We start from the raw sequence: 20,696 nt of genomic DNA, 5'->3' as shown, positions 1-20,696 counted from the left end.
CTTGCTATGTGCTGCACATGCACTGTGCCCCGTGTAAGAACTGTCACAGTGGTCGGGAAACGGGATTTCAGAGATGGTGGTTCTGCATGGTCACAAAATATAGGAAATAATTTATAAGAGAGTATGACAGGGTTGCCTGAAATCTCAACTCCATCTTCTTTATGAATCGAATTCGTAAAGTTTCTCCCTCAGATTATCCTGTCAAATTTGTATACAGAAAAGAGAGATATTGACAGCTTTATTGCTGTATGAAAGAATGAAGTGAAATAAGTTCTTTGTGAACGTTAAGTAATAAATTGCCTTAAAAAAAAGTAATAAAGCGTCTGCTTTAGTTTAGCTAAAAGGGCTGAAACCAAGGAAATGTCATTCCTCGCTTTCTTGGAATTAGTACGGAGCCTAGCGAGGAGGGTGGACCTGCTCCTGCCTCCTCCCCTGTCTGGGCCACACACGGCTGAGGTGCTGCCCAGGCTGACCTCACACTGTCCTCCTGCTCAGCCTCGTGAGTGCTGGGATCCCCGCAGTCATCACCTTCACTCTGCTTAGTTGCTTTTAGTAACCCAAATAGTTTTAGGTTTTTGAAATTATATTTCTAAATTGTTATCTTTATAATTTATTATATTTTGATTAGTTTTCTTATGAGTTGATTTCCTGCCAAAAATAGTTGTCTTTTTTAAATTTAATTTAAAATTTCAACTGCCATTTGATTCATCACAAAGAATTCATTTAGATGAAATTGTGTGCTTGAACAAAACTGTGACACTTTAAAACACTGTCTTACTTTTTCTCTCTCTCTCTCTCTTGTTTAAAGGAATCAGCAGGAGGAGATCTTCAGTCTCCTTTAACACCAGAAAGTATCAATGGGACAGATGATGAGAGAACACCCGATGTGACACAGAACTCAGAGCCAAGGGCTGAGCCAGCTCAGAATGCATTGCCATTTTCACATAGGTACACATTCAATTCAGCAATCATGATTAAATGAGATGGATAAATATGAAGTTCATTTGGTTTCAGAAACTCTTGAGTGAAAAATCCCAGGTCAGACTTCTTTAATTAATTAATTGTTTGCTGTTGCTCAGATTGACTGAATATTTCCATTATCTGTGTGGAAAAAGGAATGTTAAGCTAATTATAAGAGAAACTTTTTCAACGGACAAAACATTCCATTCTATCTATATTTTAAAGATCCCTTTTGCTAACCAGTTTTCTGATTTTCTATATGTTATGTAAGACTAATAACTTGTGATTAGGATCAATGGACTCCTGCTCCAAAGGAAAGCCTTGCCACAGGCCCACAGAGGTGCCACAGAGGACGGGGCCAGGCAGGAGCCCGTCAGCATTGAAGGTTGTTTTGTATGCCAACAGGAGGAAAGCTTGAGTTGCTGCTGATTCTTAAAAGAATTCTGTATTCTAGAAGATACACATCATGTTCTAAATGCATTTTAAACTAGTGACATTAGTTATTGGTCTTACTGTGATATTACTAGACTACAAAGAGGAATATGAAGTGGCACCATTGAAAGCCTGTCTACCTTAACACTAATTTTTACCCTTATTTAAATGCTTTTTACTAAACAGTTTTAGGTAAAATTAAGAAAACAGTTTTGTTGACTGCACATCTTTTGGAAGGACCAATTTTTAGAGAATTACATTCTTTGACAGATTAAAAATTGCAAAGTGAGATATTTCAAACTCTTAAGTGAGTTTTGTTGCTGTTGGACTGCATTAATACGGACATACGATTAAACTTAGTAGACCAGCACTGAGGGATCTCCTTAGCAGGCTGCAGAACAAGGAAATTAAGCAATAAATGGGACTTCTGAATGGAAGGACAGTCTACTGCCAGTGCTAGTAATTCTGCATAAGATGGTATACATCTTGAAGAAAGCTGCTTTTAATTACTTTTAATAATGATTTTAATTACTCTAGTGCAAGTGCTTTCTGGAGCTATAAAGGTAGCTGAGCACAGCAGACCTTTATTCCCTCAGTCTGACTCCTGTACTCATATTCATTTAGTGAACATAGTCTTTTAACAGAAGACCACAGTTCTTTGATAGCATTACAAAACTTACGTTATTTAAACGTTATAAAGAACGTTATTGTAGGATAAAATGTTAAAAACTGTATCAAGGACAGGAAGAATTCCTATCTATTAAGTAGTGGTTTCCACCTCCACTTAAGACTGAAGTGCACTGTATACTTGGTTTGACACCTAGATTGAGCCATCCGCACTGAATACTGTGACATTTAGGAATAAGAACTTTTAAATTTAACATTTAAAGAAGCTACTTCCAGTTTATGCACCTAAATTTGTCTAAATGTTTTCCATTTGCGACCCCATTGTATTCATACGGCTCCCCAGAGCCTAGAGTTGTCCTCATCCTGACTTCCTGTTCCTGAGTGTCTGAGAGGAGTCACTTTCACTGCAAAGACACTGCTCCTGCGACTTGTAGGGAGGACTTGACAGTGCTCCCATAGAAATCCTACATTATTTCAACCTTACAGTTACAGTAAAGGCAGGTTATAACCAGAGTCTTTCTTATTATTTTAAGAATTTCCAGCCCTAGTATTTTATGAAGGTATTCCTGTGAATTTGATATCTTATGATCCTATATTCATCTAATTCCTTAACTGAAATAAAAATGTCCATGTGAGGTAGGTTATTTACAGCGATTGCAGGAGACATGGTGTTCTTCAGAGTTCCCAAACCAGGATAGTTTCAAATAGGTTTTTCATGGCTTCTGACGAAGAAGACCGTGAAGTTCCCTGCAGTGCGTCAGTGATGTGTGAAGTGTCACAGTGTGAAAGCACGTGCTTTTGGCTTATTACGAGAAAACGAAATCTGTAAATTCAGTTTATGTGTCTTAGGTCCAGTTTACTTTGATTTGACAACTCAGTTCTTCTGACCCCACCCTAGTATGTATGTATGTGTGTGTGTATGTGTATGTCTGTATGTATATACATACACATACACATCGTATACATATGCTATATATACAGTATGTGTGTATATATACTATATATGAATATATATATTCAATTAGTAAATAGTACATTTAAGCCAAATATCCAACATAAGCACACTATGTAAGTATCTATCTGGAAAGACCTATATAGAATTGGGGTCAACATTTCATGAGTTAGAAACAAAGGATTTTATAATTAATATTATTTAAGTCTAAAGTACCCATATATTTAAATTAGATATGCGATTTTTCCCTCTTGGCAAAGGAAGACAAAAATCTTGTGTTTAGAGATGATGTAGATTGTCATTTTTGCCTCTCCTTCCTGAGTACTTGTTTTAACAACAACAAAAAAAGACTAGTTTAAGAAAAGGGATTGTCCAGTATTTTTCTGCTTTGTTAAGTCTAATTTTACTGTTAAACAGAGAACAGAATCACTGAGTATCTGGGTTTTTTTTTTTTTTTTTTTTTCCTTTTTTTTTTTTCGAGCTGGGGACCAACCCAGGGCCTTGCACTCACTAGGCAAGCGCTCTACCGCTGAGCTAAATCCCCAACCCCTGGAGTATCTGTTTTAAAAGAAAGCCAGGACCATTATGATGGCCATACCCAGGGTACATAGTGAAAACAACAGAGACCAAGCAAATGAAAGTGTGAGCGTACCATCCACTCAGTCCTGCTGCCGGACATGGCAGCTGCCTGTGCTTTTCTGAAGAGTCAGTGTATGCTAAGTCTAGAACCATTAATTAGTAAAGAGGCGATGACTTTTATTTGGGCCTGACAATTTTAGTGATGTGGTCATAGTCTATTCTGTATTTGTAAGCTTTATTTTAAAATTACTGTGTTGATTTAGGAACACAAGAAATGTTTTTATTTTTAATTATGAGTGTATATAAGGTTTTCAGATATGCACAGACTACAATAATAGACTCCCATGGAGATACCACTTCAGCCTTAACAGTCAGGGAGAAGGAACCTCACTTTATCACCACACTCGCCCTGCTCTCCACTGATCTGTTGTTACTGCGGTGTGGAGGTTCACACGCATGCAGGTCCTCACACATGATGGGTAGGCCCGCACCAAGTGAGCCTCTCCCAGCCTTGCCGTTTTGTTTTTTTTATTTTAATCTTATGTGTATGGGTGTTTTGTATCCAGGCATGTCATGCCTGTGTCCACAGAAGCCAGAGAGGGTATCAGATTCCCTAAAACTGGAGTTCTCGATGGTCGTGAGCCAGTGTGGGTGCTGGGAACTGAAGCTGGGTCCTCTACAAGAGCAGCCAGCGCTCTTAACCACTGAGCCACTCTCTGCCCTGTGTTTTATTTATTTATTTATTTATTTATTTATTTATTTATTTATTTATTTATTTATTTATTCTTTTTTTGGAGCTGGGGACCGAACCCAAGGGCCTTGCGCTTCCTAGGCAAGTGCTCTACCACTGAGCTAAATCCCCAATCCCACTGAGCTAAATCCCCAACCCCTTGTTTTATTTTTAAAGCAAACGAGATACATAATTTCATCCATGATAATTTAAGATTATCTTGAACTCTTAAGGAAATGTATATACTAAGCTATTACAGTTTTTATTTTCCCTAATTCAGTGGCATAATACCTTACCTTGAGTCGTTTACTACTTTCTTTGGTTTCTAAAAACTCTACTGCTAAATTACAATGTAAACATAGGGCTCGTATATACTGTAGAGTGCTGTAGATGTCCTCGTCATCAACTATGCAATAACAGTCTGATCGACATGTTTCAGGAGCGATCACTCTTTGGTGTGCTTCTTTAAATACTTTCAGAAGCTTAGGATGTGCAAAACAGGAAGATCGTGGGTGTAAATGTTTACTTATTTCTTTGAGAGTGTTAGTAAGTCTTTTCTAAATTGCTTTTCTCTTTAAAATTATCGTTAACTTAAATGATAATTATCTTTGAGGTTGAACAGAAGCTCATTGACAAACTAAAGTGACTTTTTAGGGCATTCTTTGAGATCATAGTCTTATATCTGGGGACTAAAATGTCATTAGACCCTAATAGACTAACTTGTATGTTTGTGTGGGGAAACGTTTTCCTCTCTCATTCAAGGTAACTGTTTGCTGCCTGTTGTTACTTGTGTAGCATTCTAGAAAATGGCTAGGTTTTTTATAAGATTTAAGACACCTAAATTCTCTTAGAAGTAGTTTTATATTATTATAGTTCTGTTGGAATGTGATCCTGAAATTATTACTGAAAATTAGAATTTTTATTTTGCTAATGACAACCTTGACTCTCAGAGATGCAGTGTAAATTGATACCTCATCTTTCCGAGAGTTCAGAGCACAGGGCGGCAGTATGTGAAGCTGCTTTTGCACTGACGCATTTTGATAAGTTTGGCTACTGTAATGATAAAAGGCTCCTCAGGCACTGACTGCATTTGGGTTCTTCCGATGGGGGATGATCCGTTCTCATGGTGCTGCTGGACTTAATGCATTTTGGAGGTACTGCATGTATCTTCCACGCTGCTTGACATTTTCTGTGATTTGTGTGTTTGCACCAACTCATTAAAAGATATATGCAGAAATATCTTCTAGTTCGTTGATCTTCACTGTATGACAGTTATAATATTAAACACTTGGGTTGATCCACTCTGTTTACATTTATTATTCTAAGCGTCAGAAAGGGACTAACTTGAAATTATATCTAGAGGCTTTGTATCATTTCAAAAATTAAATTTCCTTGGATACTTTAGGCAATATTTTAAACAACGTTTTAATAAATTTAAATATTTATATTTAAGTAAGCTAAAATATACATAAATGTGCTTTTTAATAAATTAAATACAGTTTATACTTATTTGCCGATTCTACAAATAAAAAAAAAAAGTGAGCAGTGGTGAGAGGTCCCAGTGCTGCCTGGTGTGCTGTCGTATGCCTCTAGTCCTGGTGGTGCGCAGGCAAAGCAGAGGAGGCCTCTGGGAGTTCGAGGCCAGCCAGGGCTGCAGAGTGGGACCTTGTCTCACAGAGGTCTAACTCACCACATGCCGGGCACATTCAGGTACATTGTCTCCCTCCTTCTTAAGTAGTAAACAGAACTAAGAAGGTTATAGTTATGAGCTAAAGTAAAAATAATTGCTGTATAAATTTTTATTTGGAATAAATCTATACAGCTAGGATTTAATTCTATCATTAGAAGAGATTTTTACCACTCATAAAATTGTAGGTGAAAAACTATATGTATTGCAGCTCCCATAACTGCCACAGTTGTGATTTTTTTTATTGTCAAATCTCAAAAATTAAATTTTTTTCAGAATTAATATGAACACTAAGATTACTTGAGATCATAATTAAGCAATTTAGAAATGCAGAATTTACTTTACATAATTATAAAAGGGTGGCATTTTTAAGTGCTATCTTGTTAATTTGCTTTTTAAATATTGATCTGCATTCTCTGCAGAATGAGAAGCAATTTATATTTTTTTAAAAATAATGTGCAACGAAGAATAAAGTTTATCAACCAAAATTATTAAATCATTTTCTGAATAGATATACCTAATTTTCTGTCTTAAATTCTTGAAAACATGTTTTCATTTTTTTTCTGAAGTCAGCCAAGATTTTGTGTCAGTGTTAAAATTTGCTAAAGCCTTTTACTATCAGTCAGTATAGGTTATTCATGAGAAAACTATTCTGTGAGATCCAGACATTTCCAACCACGTCCAGTGCAGGTTAACCCCTTTCCCTAGTTTATCTACAGCGGCTGTCAGCTTCCCTTTACAGCTGTCTGCTGGCGTTAGATAGGTGGGAGCAGGCCATGGGTGAGATCCATCTAGATTATGATCCCTCTTCTCGGAGGATTTTTAAAATCCCCTTTCTCTTTGTGTCCTTAGCAAAGCACTGTATGGGTTCCAGTGGAGAGAGGTGTGGTCTGGACAGGTCTACTCCAGCACATGAGGAAACGCTTTTTGTTTCTATTTGATTCAGACCTAAGAGGAGTAAGGGTTAAGACCAAAATGTAACAAACCCAGAGAGCGGCAGACACACCTCATAAATGGGTGAGAATTTGTGATGTATTGGGTGCTGTAAAGAGCGAAGAGGTCTGTGGTACACTGGAATGTTCAAGACGTGAGTCAGGGATGTCATCTAGGCTACCCACCGATCGCTCCTCTGGAGCTGCGACCCTTTGAACTCAACCTCTAAGAAAGCTCACACCAATGCTTGCTTCCTACATAAGCCTCCCATACTTCATACCAAAATAACCGACAGTGTGCTGAAGTGTGTGGGAGTATGCCAGTGCCTGCCTTCCTTACCGGGTGGAGAAGGGGCAGCCATGAGCACACTGGTGTGAAGAGGATGCCAGCTATCTTCATTACACCAGTTTGCCATCTTTGCATTCACTGTTCAGCTTGATGACTATGCTACCTTTCACCACCTTTCCTACATTGACATTTAAAATATTTGGACTTTGGAGATGAAGAAACTTTGGCCATTATGTGGTTTAGAAGCCACTTTATTTTGTAAAAGTGGAAACAGAGTCAGAGAATGTTCTCTAACCTTACTTGCCTAGTAGCTGGATTGCTTCCGAGAGATATCCAGAAGTCTGGACCGTTACAGTCTCCCTGACCTAGGGAGAGCCTCTGTGTAAACTTTAAGAAAGTGTTGTCCTGAGTCACTCTTCTCACCCTCACAGGACCTCCTTACTTTATGATTGTTTAACATCTTTGCCTCTGAATGTTTAACTTCTTACTTGGAAATTCTCAATTTGACTAGAATTTTTAGATACCTCTTGTACATTTCTATTTATTTTAGATGGATAGTAAAAGATTAATTTTTTGAGCAAATAAATGACATTTTCTGTTGCTGCTGTTAACTGAGACAATAGGACAAGGTGCATCAGGTTGGTTCAGCTGGCTTGTTAACATAAGACACGTTAGTAGAACTGACGAAGTACATATTCGAAGACTAATCAGCTCAATGTCCTGATTCTAACATACCCATTCAGCTGTTAATACTCTCTTTTTCCATTTTTAATAACAGCTTTTTAGCAAAATAATTCATGGTAACCTTTTTCCTACACTCTTTCATAGTCACATATAGAAATGTTCAATTCAGCAGTTTTAGTGTATTGATTGACACAACTTAACTACAGTGAGTTTCCTCCACCACTCTCCTGTCCCTTGTCTAAAATAAGAACAGACTCTGCCTATTAGTAACAACCCCTCTGCCCCACTTGCATTCTCTCTTCCATCGCCAACACTGGCACTCGTGACTCTGTGACGTTGCCTACTCTACAGTCATGTACAGGAGCTCACGTAGTGTGCACGAGTCCTCTGGCCCCGCGTGGTAACACTTTAGAGGGATTGCCAGGCTGCTGTGGACAGTAGCTGCCCTTTCCACGTTTCCAGCACCAGAGCATAAGGGTCTAGTTTCTTTACACAGCACCCGAGCTTTTCACTGTTTATCTTCTTCAACCTCTTGGTGCTGGCATTGAGCCCAGAGCCCAAGTGTGCTGAGTAAGCATTCTGCACTGAGCACCGAGCTCCCTTCTCCCACACCCTTTTTAATGATCGCCATCCTCTGGGGGATAAATTGTATTTTGTCATGACTTTGACTTCCCTAATGGCATCTTCCGACACGCCTGTGGACCACTTGTGTGTCTTCAAAGAAATGGCTACTCGGATCCTGTACCTGCTTTCAGTTGAGATTTGAGTATTTTTGATTTGTGGGCACCTGTTATATATTTTAGATATTAAACCCATGTCATATGAATGGTTTATATATTCTAGGTATTAAACCCACATCATATGAATGGTTTATATATTCTAGATATTAAACCCATGTCATATGAATGGTTTATATATTCTAGATATTAAACCCATGTCATATGAACGGTTTTCAAATGGTTTCACTGGTTCAGTAGGTTGTCTGTGTTTTGGATGTTGTGCTTTTCAGTACATTTTAACCTTTCTTTATTTCTGGTTTACTTATGTGCTTTTCTTTAGTCGCTCGTGTGTTTAATGCCGTATGTTAAGAAGTCACTGACTAGTCTGAGGTCATAAGATTTACTACATACACTTTTATTTTCTTCTGAGTTTCAGCTCTTGAGTTCTACCACTGATCCAGTGTTTGCACGTGCTATGAGGTTGAGGCTTGCCTTCATTCTTTTCTCTGGGACTATCTAGTTTTCCTATTACTTCCTTTTAAAGGCCATTCTTTTCTCCATTGAAAATATCTTGGCATTCTGAACAAAAACTGTAAAGATAATGGAGATTTATTTCTGAACTCTCAGTTCTGACTCAGTAATAAGTTCTATCCTACACCAGTACTGTATTGCCTTTGTTATTTTAACATTGTATTAATCTTTAAAATTGGGAGGTATGATTTGTATAGTCTCTTTCTTTGTTTTTTGTTTGTTTGTTTGTGTTTGTTTGTTTTTTAAAGATCGAGTCTAGAGTGCCTGCAATTTCTAAGCAAAGTTTATTCTATTGAAATTCTAAATTCCTATAGAGACGCTGTTGGCATTCTGATAAGCATTAATTAAAATTAATCTTAATTTCAATAGTTTTAAAGCAGATTCCTCAGGATTTTCTATAGATAAAATTACGTTTTCTGCCAACTGATACAGCTTCACAGTATTACTGTTTTATCTAGATGCCTTGTATTTTACTCCCCTAATAACCCCAGCTACTACAGGATTGATCATTAACATGAGAAGTATGGAGGTCCTTATCTTATTTCTGACCTTAAGTCAGAGTCTTTCATCAGATATAAGCCGGGCAGTTTTTGTGGATTTTTAGCAGGGTAAACATGTTCTCTTGTATTCCTACATTTTTAACATTTTTCCCATCATACTAATTCCTGTTAATGATTCCTTCTCTTATGCTCCAACAATGTGATGGCTTTAATATTTATACATTGGCAAGGACAGCAATATTCATGGGTTATTTCAAGAGAACAAACCTTGATAGGGAAAATTTTTATTAAAAATGTAAATATTTTTAAAGAGCACAACACTGGCCTCAGTTTTGCTGTATTCTTTGTGAAGATTTCCTGTCTTTTTCTCTCTCCATCATACAGGAAGTAGTTTTTATGTAGGATATGAACAGAGCTCACTACCTACTTGGTTTTTAAGATGTATTATTGTTTTAAAGATTAAATTTACTCATTTCAAATAATTGATTTCTAGTAGAACTGTTCTTCAAATGACTTTTTTTTTTATTGCACTGTAGAAATGTCAACTGGTTATTTTAAATGATCATCTATAATGATCCGTAGTGGGTTTTGGACAGTTTTCCACCTAGTTTGCTCTGGAGGGGCTGTGTTTGTGGATACAGGTATTTTTAGTGTTTAGTAAACTTCTGCAGTAGTTCTTCAAACAGTGCAGAAATGCTGTGATGACCTCATAGGACATTTTAAAAGCTTTACACACATAGTGGAATAGAAAGTCCTAAAAAAATTAGTGTTAAAAATATTTACCCCAATGTATACACCAAATGGGGTGTGTTTTAATTTTCAACAATAAAAGTAGTCTATGACACTCTCGGACTACTTTAGACATAGTTCTGCAAAATGCTTTTTTTAATCCAGGGCACAATTTTGGTCTCTATAATGTGAAGTTAATGTATTTGTAGAAAACATATTTGATCCTATGACTTAATTTTTTTTACAACTAATTTTTTCTGAGGTATGCTTATTCGTAAGCTAAGTTACTCTAAGGGACCACCTAAGAACACTCTCTCATGCTCTACAGAATGCAGTATTCCCCAGTCCAACACGGGGAATGAATGAGTGGTAGTAATGTGTTAAGTCATCTAGTGAAGCAGATTGTGTGTGTTGTGTAAGACCAAGCACACTGCTGTTGTTCACCCACTTCCTTGGCTTTGCTTTGCTTGTTTTGTCTGAGCTGTGCTTTGGCCATGTAGCTCAGCCTGGCCTAGAACGCTCTTGTCTCCCCTTCCAAGTATTTGCATTACAAGTGTTTGTCCGGGGTTGGGGATTTGGCTCAGTGGTAGAGTGCTTGCCTAGGAAGCGCAAGGCCCTGGGTTCGGTCCCCAGCTCCGAAAAAAAAAAATTAAAAAAAAAAAAAAAGAAAAAGAAAAAAAAAAAAACAAGTGTTTGTCCCCACACCCAGCTGGTAGTCCTACCTCTTTCAAGACACATCAACTGTTCTGTCACCATTTATTACATGTGGCCACAAAGTCTTAGGTTCTCTGACAAAGAGAGAGAAAGATTCTTAGTGGGATTTTAGAAGCTTTACCACATACAGTACCTGCTAGTAGTCAAGCCCAGGACTCATACCGGACAGAATAGCATATTTGAGATTTGCTGGAGAAAGATATATTGGACAGTAAGAAATAAATACAAACATCACATTTCTAAATCAATTCCTACCCCTTTCCCCAACTACCACTTTTTAAAAAAGATTCCACTTGAACTTTTTTTTCTTTTTATGGAAAAGTTGGACTCTTTAGTCCCTTGCATCCTGACACTTACTGGGTAGTAGATTTTTTTTTTCATTTTTTTTTTTTAAATCAGTTCTTCAAGATGGATTTTTTTTTTCATCACTGTGAAGGCAGCCAATTTTCTTCTCTGGCCTTGGTTATTTTTGAAATTAGTGAAGTCACCATTTCCCTTGGAGGAAGAGGATCTGCAGTTTATTCTGATTGAAAAGATACAAATGACCCCTGACTGAGAGAAGCCCCTGGAAGAAAGGAGACAGGCCTAAGAAGACAACTAATGTGGCGCACTTTAGCACTGAGGGATGAGAAGAAGGGAGTTCTTGTTAAAGAAGACACCTGCTGGGACTCTGGGTGAGGACGATGGCTAGCCCAGAGCCACCTAGAGAAAGAAGAGATGCATTGGGGAAGTTTTCAGCTTTAGAACTTAGGAGAGTATCATGGTCCTTGCTTCACTGATATCCAGAAGACTGAGAAGCCCCTGATGAAGGGAGGAAAATCTGCTGGAAATCAAAGTAACTTTGCGATGAAGAAAAGTAAAAAATCCAAGTGGCTGGCTTTCTTGGACTTCTAACTAGACTGGTTCATGGATTTTATTTCTTTCGAAACTTAACAAACTAGGATCTCTTGGCTATGTAATCTTGGCACATGTAACTCTGCCCAAGTTCATGTATTGTCTGTCATGAATCCTCTGCCCTACCTCACAGGGATGTTGTGAGGCCCATGTTAATGTCTGTAAGTAGTAATTCATGCTTAGCTCTTTGTTGATAGTCTCTGTGTCTTTTTAAAATTATAAGTGCTTTATTACACCTTCGAACAAACATTAGGTAAGATTTTTTAAATGGAAGATAATGGCATTGTATGTGGTTCATCAGTGAGCATCCTTGTATGAAGAATAATTTGGCTGCATGAGATGTTAAATTGATTCTTTTACGATTGAGCCTTTATATGATAGTAATAATAATAAAAGCTATGCTAAGAATGTCTGGGTTTCCCTTTTATTTAGATGGTATTACTATAGAAATAAAGACTTGGTGAATATTTCATAACATATAGAAAGAAAATTCTAATCAGGGGAAATCAGGAAGTGAATTGAAGAATTCAAGTTTATACTCAATAATTGTAAATAAATAAAATTCTTTCCTATATGATTCTATCATTGAAATATTTATTTTTATGATTTAACCTATGTGCTATTTAAAAAGGAAAACAAACATAGCTGTAGGACAGTGGTTTTCATCCTCTGGTTTGTGACCCCTTGGGGGGCGTCAAATGACCCTTTCACCTAAGACCATCAGAATACTTACATTAAGATTCATTTAAAAAAAGATTCATAACAGTATCAAAATTACATTACAAAATAGCAATGAAAATGATTTTGTGGTTGGGTTCACCGCAACCGGAGGAACTGAATTAGAGGATTGCAGCCTTAGGAAGGCGGAGAAGCGCTGCTCTAGGTGAAGGGTGCTGTCGGTTGGTGGGCTTGTTTGGTTGGTTTTGCAGTACTGGGGAGGAGGAACCCAGAAGGTTACATGGGCTAGGCCGGCACTCTTAACACATAGCCCATAATACCAAGCTTGTCAGACTTCCCTAGAACCTACTACCTACTGTCCACAGTGTCACCATAGGTCACTCAAAGGAGAATGTGTAGGAGTAACCATACAAAAGACCTGACTTTTACTGATTCGGTTTAGTGGGAGAAATTACTTAAATCAGTTTCCATCCCTCCTGTTCCATTCTTTCCCCCAACCCGTGTGCGTGTGCGTGTGCGTGTGCGTGTGTGTGTGTGTGTGTGTGTGTGCGAGTTTGTTTGTTTGCTTTTGTTTTTGCAGTGCTGAGAATCAAACCTAGGTTATTTACAGGTTAAACAGGCTTGTGACCTGTGAGCTTTATCTACAGCCTGATTGCTCATTTAATAGTTTTATGATCAATTGATCTAAGTAGGGGAAAGTGGCCCATTCTACACATTTGAATACATAAACAAGCATATTTTGGGAATTTTGATCTCCTATTTTAAAAAAATATGTAAACCATGAGCTGTGTAGTAAATTTGAAAACAATCATGGAATCACTGGTAAAACTTTATGTATAAGAATTAATAAAATAAAGCTTACAAAGTTAAATCGTGAACCTCATTTTTCTATATCAAAAATGTAATTATAATTTTAAGAAGCCAGTTATTGCTTATTATGCTTATTAAAAAGTACCCCCATAATACATCTAATAAGGTATATGCTTGCTTTTCTAATTGATGAATGGTAGAAACAAGTATTAAAGTTAATGGATATGCTTTGGAAATAACAGGGACATACCACAGTACCATAGGAGTGTGGTTTGTGTAATATTTAAAACAGTGCATTCTTCTACCAATTTTATTACAGGAATAATTCATAGGATGCATCTTGAACCTAATTTAACTCAGGAAGGAATCAACTTCTTGGGAAAATATATATTCAGATTGAACATCCTTGATTTTGGCATGTGAATTAGAATATGATTTTTGAATATGAAATGTTTTAAAATCTGAAACCTTTTTTCATATGCCAGTAGGATGCCACAAATGGAAAATTATGTATCTGATCACATGTAGTAGGTCACAGTCAACAATTAAGTAGACTATATATATAAAATTATCTTTAGACTGTGTTTGTAAGCTGTGTGTGTGTGTGTGTGTGTGTGTGTGTGTGTGTGTGTGTGTGTGTGTGTGTGTGCGTGTGCCATAAAGCATGTATATAAAGCACTTTAGATGAAGGATGCTTAGTCTGTAACGTATTGGTCCTGCCATCATTTTGGTCTCTAACACTATAGGATGTTCTCAACCATGCCAGAAGTGAAGGGATTGTGTGCCTAGGTCCCTTGGGCTCAGCCACTGCTACTATTCACTTAGGCAAATGGCTTCGTCTCTAAGCAACAGTTTTCATCTGTTTGGTAGAAGAGAAAGGTTAGCACATGATTTCTAAGTAAACTTGACTTAATTATCTTAATATGACTCTGCCTTTAGTCAAGAAATGAATAATATCTCCTCACACCGTCTTCTGTGGCTGTGCTGAGAGTCAGCACTGGCTTTATAATTGTTAAGACACAGTAATGTCACTGTGCTATATAAAGGAGCACATTACATACAGCAAATTAGCTAGCGCTGCCTTTAAATATTACATTAGGGGAAAGTAGTATTTTATGCTTTGGCACAATGTGCATGCGAAATTGAAATTATTTAAATCCTCCCAGATGGCGCTACAGATTCAAAATGTATGCTATATCAGACACTGTTCAGTTATAGACTCTCATAACATTAAAGCAGTAGCCTAAGATACGGGATAAATTCGTAAGCTCATGGAATGGATTATAATAAGTCTCAGAAACATAATTGCTATCTGGTAACTAGACTTAAAGGTGGAAACAGGTTGATAGAAACTCTCACAGGTTGAATTAAATCTACACTTGAACATTTGGGCTTAGCAGCATTACTGATAATTAGGCTGGGAATATAGTTCAGTGAAACCCTAGATAGGGGTTTAATCCTACATATATGTACATGCATGTACGCATGTAGGCACAGATAAGCAGATGGCAAGCTGAAAATGAATTTGCTCTACAAAATGGCATTCTTAGCAATGTTGTACCATTGTTGTATGGGAAATGATGATATGAGATAGATAAGCAAGTGTTTCGGGGCAAGCAGGATGTAAACATTTAATGGGGGATACACTACTGTGTCTGGATATTTAGTGTGAACATCTAGTACCCTAAATAGTGATGATTGATCTTGTACATGTGAGTCATACCTGCTTGCCCAGCCAAAGGTTTATACTAGTTTATAACAATAAAGCACTGTTACCCAAGGACCAACAGAGATCACCCTTGCACTTAATTCTCTGGAATTCAGTAATATCAAATGAAATGCCATCTTTGTTGTTGTTTGTTTTTAATTTCCTGGGGAGATATTTTGTAGTGATTAACTTATTTGCAAATGTTAGTTATAATAGTCTGAATGCCAGGTTGTATGCAGTATCCTTAGTTCCTGTAAAGACTAAGATGATAGGGTATGTAGAAGTGTATTCATTAAAGAATAGCTAGGTTTATATTTTTCCTGTGTTTTTATAAATTTTTATTTTGCCCCATCTCATAAGAAATAGAACAGACAGAATTACCCATTTATTTTCAGAGGGAAAAAAATCTGAAAAGTAGGAATGTTAGGGGTTTAAAAATACTTTTTGTGTTCTTAGAAATTTTCATACTTATATAATATATATTTGTGATACCTGCCCCCCCCTTCATGTCCCCATTGGACATCTTCCTTTTTTATTCTTACTTTATACAACCCCCTGAGTTTGGCTCATGCACTCCTATGAGCATGGGTTTAGGGACAGCCATAAGAGCGTCGGCAGCCTACCAGTAGCCATGCCCTGGTTAGGGAACTTGTACAAATCTGTACGAACCAGAATTAGAACTTGACTAGTCCTCTCTGTCTCAGCCTAATCTTTTCTTTGGTCTGTTGGAAGGAAATTGCAAGTCTCTACAGGAAAGCAACTTCAAAAATAGTGATTAACAGACTTTAGCCATTATTCCTCACAAAAATAAGTTAGAATTGCCCAAAAAGTACAGTTGAAATGTAGTGAGTATCGAGTGTGTACACATGATCATGTTCATTTATTTAATTTTTGGCAATTAATATATTTGATCATGCTAACCTCCATCCTCTTCTCTTACCTCCCCGGTCTCTCTGGAGCCCCTTCCCCCAAACTTTTTCTGCTACATTCAGGCTCCTCTCCATGCCCCAATAACTGGCCAAACTTAAAGTGTTGTTTGCATATGTATGGGTGCAGTGTTGTTTACTGCATCATGGCTACACCCCTGAAGAAAAATGGGTACTCCTTCCCTCAGCCATTCACTCCTTAGCTAAGGGTCAGGCCTCCTTCATAAGTCTCTTCCCCCGTTCACCTTGGAGTGTTGACAGGCTTCCTTTCATGCAGATAAGCACAGCGGCTTTTAATAATCAGAGGACCTCTTACAATCCTCTTCCCAGCTTCTGTCTCCTAGTGTTTGTTATTCCCCTTCTCCTATGTTACCTGACTCTTGGAGCAGGGTGGGTGGCGGTGCTGAAAAGAGGTCCTATTTAGAACTGATGTCTCAGGGGTCACTTGTAGCACCATGACCAGATACAGGTTCCTGCCTTAAACACTGCCCACTGCAAAACAAAACAAAATTTCTCCGTCCAAGGTTGAGCAGCATCAATCCATAGGTATAAACAAATATTTTAGAAGACAGTTTGACATTGTGTTCATTTTATAATTGCAGTTTACATAAGTCTAGCATATATGCTTATGTGTTTGTAGTCTTGGTGGTCTTGATTATCTGTTAGTTTATATTTTCAAAGGATCATTTGGAGATCCTTGTTTGAATGATTTACATGAGTGTACGGCACAGTGAAATGTCCTTATCCAGGATCTCCTTGTTCTGTAACTAGGTAATGTAGAGGTAAGACTACATTCTGTGTATTTACCAAGTAGCTAGCTGTCAATCTCAGCACTGCTTAGCGCTAAGCAGCCCATTTCTGAACTCATTGTGGACTCAGCACACATTGGCACATACGCCCTGTGGTTTCTCAGATTCTCGTGTAAGCAATATTGCAAACCAAGAGTATCTAGAGAGGCCCCGTAAGAAGTCGAATCTTCCAGCATAGCTTCAGAGGCATTTTGAAAAATGAGCATATCCAGAGGTTGGGGGACCTGGAAAGCAGGCAGAGTTGTCTCTGTAGTGTTTAATATATGTGTGCATATGCATACACAGTCACATGCATTGGAAATCACGTAACAGGTGATGAGTGTAGTCATCACCCACAGCACATACATGGTCTACTCCTCACAACATGCCGTCTTGACATGCTGCATGCATGACTTCTAACAGACGAGTGTTACGATGGGCCGACGAGTAGATGCTACCAGGAAGGCCTGTCGTGCTGGGCTTGACCAGCGTATAATATTTGTAGGTTTGAGCTGGTTTTGCCCTCATCTTGAGATCATAGAAATAACATCTGGAAAGATGAAATATGAACTTGGAGGAAGTAAGGGTTTTTTTTTCCTACGTGAATTTAAGAATAAAGAATAGGAGGAAAGGTGTATTTTTGGTTTCCTATCCTCTTAAGCCTTTTGAGGACCATTGCCAGCTCATTTGTCTTTGGATCTCACTGTCTGCCATGGTCTTTGACACATTGGAGAGGCATAATAAACATAGTTGAATCAGGTGACTGGTGTTTTCTTTCTATATTAGGTTTCTTTTTTTTCCTCTTCTGTTGTTAAGGTAGAAATTCCTTGAGGATGGTGAAAACACCTGAAAATACTAGGAAATACTATTGACCTGCTACATTTGATACGTTGACTGCTTGAGTTAAGCTTGCGAAAGACAAAAGGGTAGGCTGCCATTTAGCAATTATCAAAATGTAACGCCACTTATCTCGATAAAATAGAAACGTACGTCTTTGTGTGAACATGGAGCTCAAATGTAGATTGAGTAGCTAGTTATCCGAATTGTGGACACATTAGTTTTAACCCTTACAACATCATTAGGAAGCGTAGTTTGTACTCAGTCGTGTTGTCGCCACTTTTAGAAATGGAGAACTTGCATAGTGTAAGGCCTTGGTCCAGAGTCGTCCTGGAAATTGTAACAGAAATGTCAGTTTCAGTCCATCTTTTAAACTGAATTATAGATGCTGAGAAAATGTGCTTGAAAGGATAAATGCATTTTTCCTTTTCAGGTACAGAGTAATAGAACCTATTGAAGTAATAGTCTTCGTTTTCCTCCCATACTGGATATTTTTTACAAGTCTAAGTCTAAACCAGAGTACGGCGTTAACTTGCGTTGCCATCATCAAAGTGTGGGGCAGGGAAGGTAGAAAGGAGAGGGAAGGGAAGGATGGGGGTTGCTTGGCTGGCATAGGAAGTACTTCTGTCATGGCTATGTTAAAATAACGGAAAGAAATGAGAAGAGGCGAATGCATTCGTTTTCACTTGCCATTTGAAAGGGCTCAGTCTGTCATGGTAGGGGCAGAAGCTCAGACGAGTGCAGCGGGAAGGAACCCAAGGCTGCTGGGTCATCAGACAGCAGTCAGGGATTGGAGAAGCCCAGGCTCAAACCCTGGCTCTAATCCTCAGTGTGCCCCTGCCCAGCAATCTGCTTTCTCTGCTTTTGCCTCACCTCTAAAGGCTCCCAAAGCAGAAGCACCAGGTAGAGACCAGATGTTTGTATACACGAGCCCCTGGGTAGCAGTGTGAGTTCAGACCAGCTGGCTCTGGGCCGTCTCCTAATGCAGAATGCATTCAGTTCCACTTCTGTACTTTCACAGTTCCAACACACAAGGTTCCACAGTCTGCTGACCCTCGGGGCAGACTCTGAGCTCCTGTGAAGTAGGAATGTGCAGTGGCATAGAGTGAACGTTCCTACTCCATAAAGGAAGAGTGGGGCATTCCCAGGAACACAGAAAGGTGGGGCAAACACCAAACCCTGCAGCTCCTCATCAGACGTGCTGCTCCTGGTAATGGCATCTTGGCTCCCAGCAGGCTTTGCAGCATGTTCTTTCCTTCTGAGCTGCAAATCTTAAATATAGATACTAACTGAACCAACTTCTTTAGATATTTCAGCATCTTCAAATAAAACTCAGAAGACAAAAATCCATAGACGCCCAATTTTTGTCTAATTTATCAGACAGTTCTAACTTGCTAAAACTTTATGAAGAGTCACTTCTGATTCAGTAAAGTCCAGTGCCATTTAACACTGCTAAGGTCTTGTGGGGATATACTGTAAGTATGGTTAGAAAGTCCAATCGTCTTAGATTTCTCTGCTTACCCTTTATTCGCTTATATTAAAAATGTATCTGAAGCTGTAATTTTACTCTCAAAAGGTAAATGCTTCCGTGGCGTGGGGTTAGAGCTCAGTGGCAGAGCACACACCCAGCACACCTGTTGCCCTGGGTTTAGTCCCCAGTTTCTTAAGATTAACAGCTTTAAGTGCATGAGTTTTCGAAGAAACAACCTGGCGGCTAGACTTTCAGGTCTATATTTTACATAGTTTCTCATAGAGTTTTCTACAAGTCAGTAATAATTATAGAGATACAATCTATCTGGTTGAAAATAAGCCATCAGTTGTAAGTCCAGACACTAAGGCATTTATTCCAACAGGCTGTTGGTATGGGTGAACATGTGATGGGAGCTTCTCATAGACGAGGACTGTGTTTCCTGAGGAGCTTCGTGAGAGAAGCTGTGTTTAACAGAAAGTTTCACCACAGCCCTCACTTGCCCATGGAAAGCAGCCTAGAGAGCGTTGGTGGAAGTAAAATAGTCCTCTGGGCAGTCTGCATTCACATGCATTATAAAACTGTTTACTCCCATGTAAACACCAGCGTAGTGTGCGGTCCATTTCCACAATGAACCTCCAGACTACTCAAGGATTTTTTTTTTGGTTCTTTTTTTTGGAGCTGGGGACCGAACCCAGGGCCTTGTGCTTCCTAGGCAAGCGCTCTACCACTGAGCTAAATCCCCAACCCCCAAGGATTTTATCCCAAAGGCTGAAGTGATAGCCCAAGCACTGAGTGACTGCTCTTGCAAAGGACCCAGGTTCCGTTCTCAGCACCCACACGACAGCTCTTAGCTAGCAGTCTCTAACTCCAGGAGATCTGGCACCACCTTCTAGGCGTCTGGACAACAGGTACACAGGCATACATGCAGACAAAATACCCATAACACACAAAATTAATTCAAAAGAGAAAAGAATTTCAGCCTACCTTTAGTGTTTTTATTCGTGACTGGCATATTTCTGATCTCACTAACTTTTACTAATCCACATTCTAAACTCATCGGAATGTAGTTTTTCTATGATCCCTGCATTCATCCTCAGCACCCTGTAATGTGACTATATGCAGTCAATTATAGGTTATCTTTTGGGCAGTGAAGCAGAGCCACCATGAGAAAAAGATAAGTTATAGCTCTGAGAGAAACTGTGAAGTAGGAATCCTGTACAAGTCCCTAGTCCTGCAGTGTACCCGCAAGTTAGTTCTCGTGGCCTTTGCATGTGGATAGTCTGTTAGTTCAAAATCAAATTCACGTTAATGAAATGTAGTTGTAATGTGATGATGTCCATGAAATATTCTTTCAAAAGGTCAGCGTGGTGATGCCCACCTTTTATCCCAGCATTTAGAGTGCAGAGCATGTGGGTCTCTGAGGTCGAGGCCAGTGTGTTCTATGTAAGAGTGTCAGGTCAGCCAGGAACACACAGTAAGACCCTGTCACAATAACAGACAAACGAAAGACGTCCTCTAA

General features: G+C 38.6%; 1 protein-coding gene across 1 annotated transcript in view; it reads left to right on the top strand.

Annotated features, from left to right (window-relative positions):
* Homer1 (homer scaffold protein 1) overlaps positions 1-20,696 on the top strand; it is a 103,838-nt gene that overhangs the window by 55,132 nt on the left and 28,010 nt on the right. The window contains exon 5 of the mRNA XM_032899024.1: positions 809-948. Within this exon, the coding sequence (XP_032754915.1) occupies positions 809-948 (140 nt within the window). The remainder of the gene's footprint in view (positions 1-808; positions 949-20,696) is intronic.

Source organism: Rattus rattus, chromosome 3, assembly GCF_011064425.1.
Source record: "Rattus rattus isolate New Zealand chromosome 3, Rrattus_CSIRO_v1, whole genome shotgun sequence".
NCBI classification, from domain to species: domain Eukaryota; kingdom Metazoa; phylum Chordata; class Mammalia; order Rodentia; family Muridae; genus Rattus; species Rattus rattus.
This window is presented reverse-complemented; position numbering and strand designations above follow the sequence as displayed.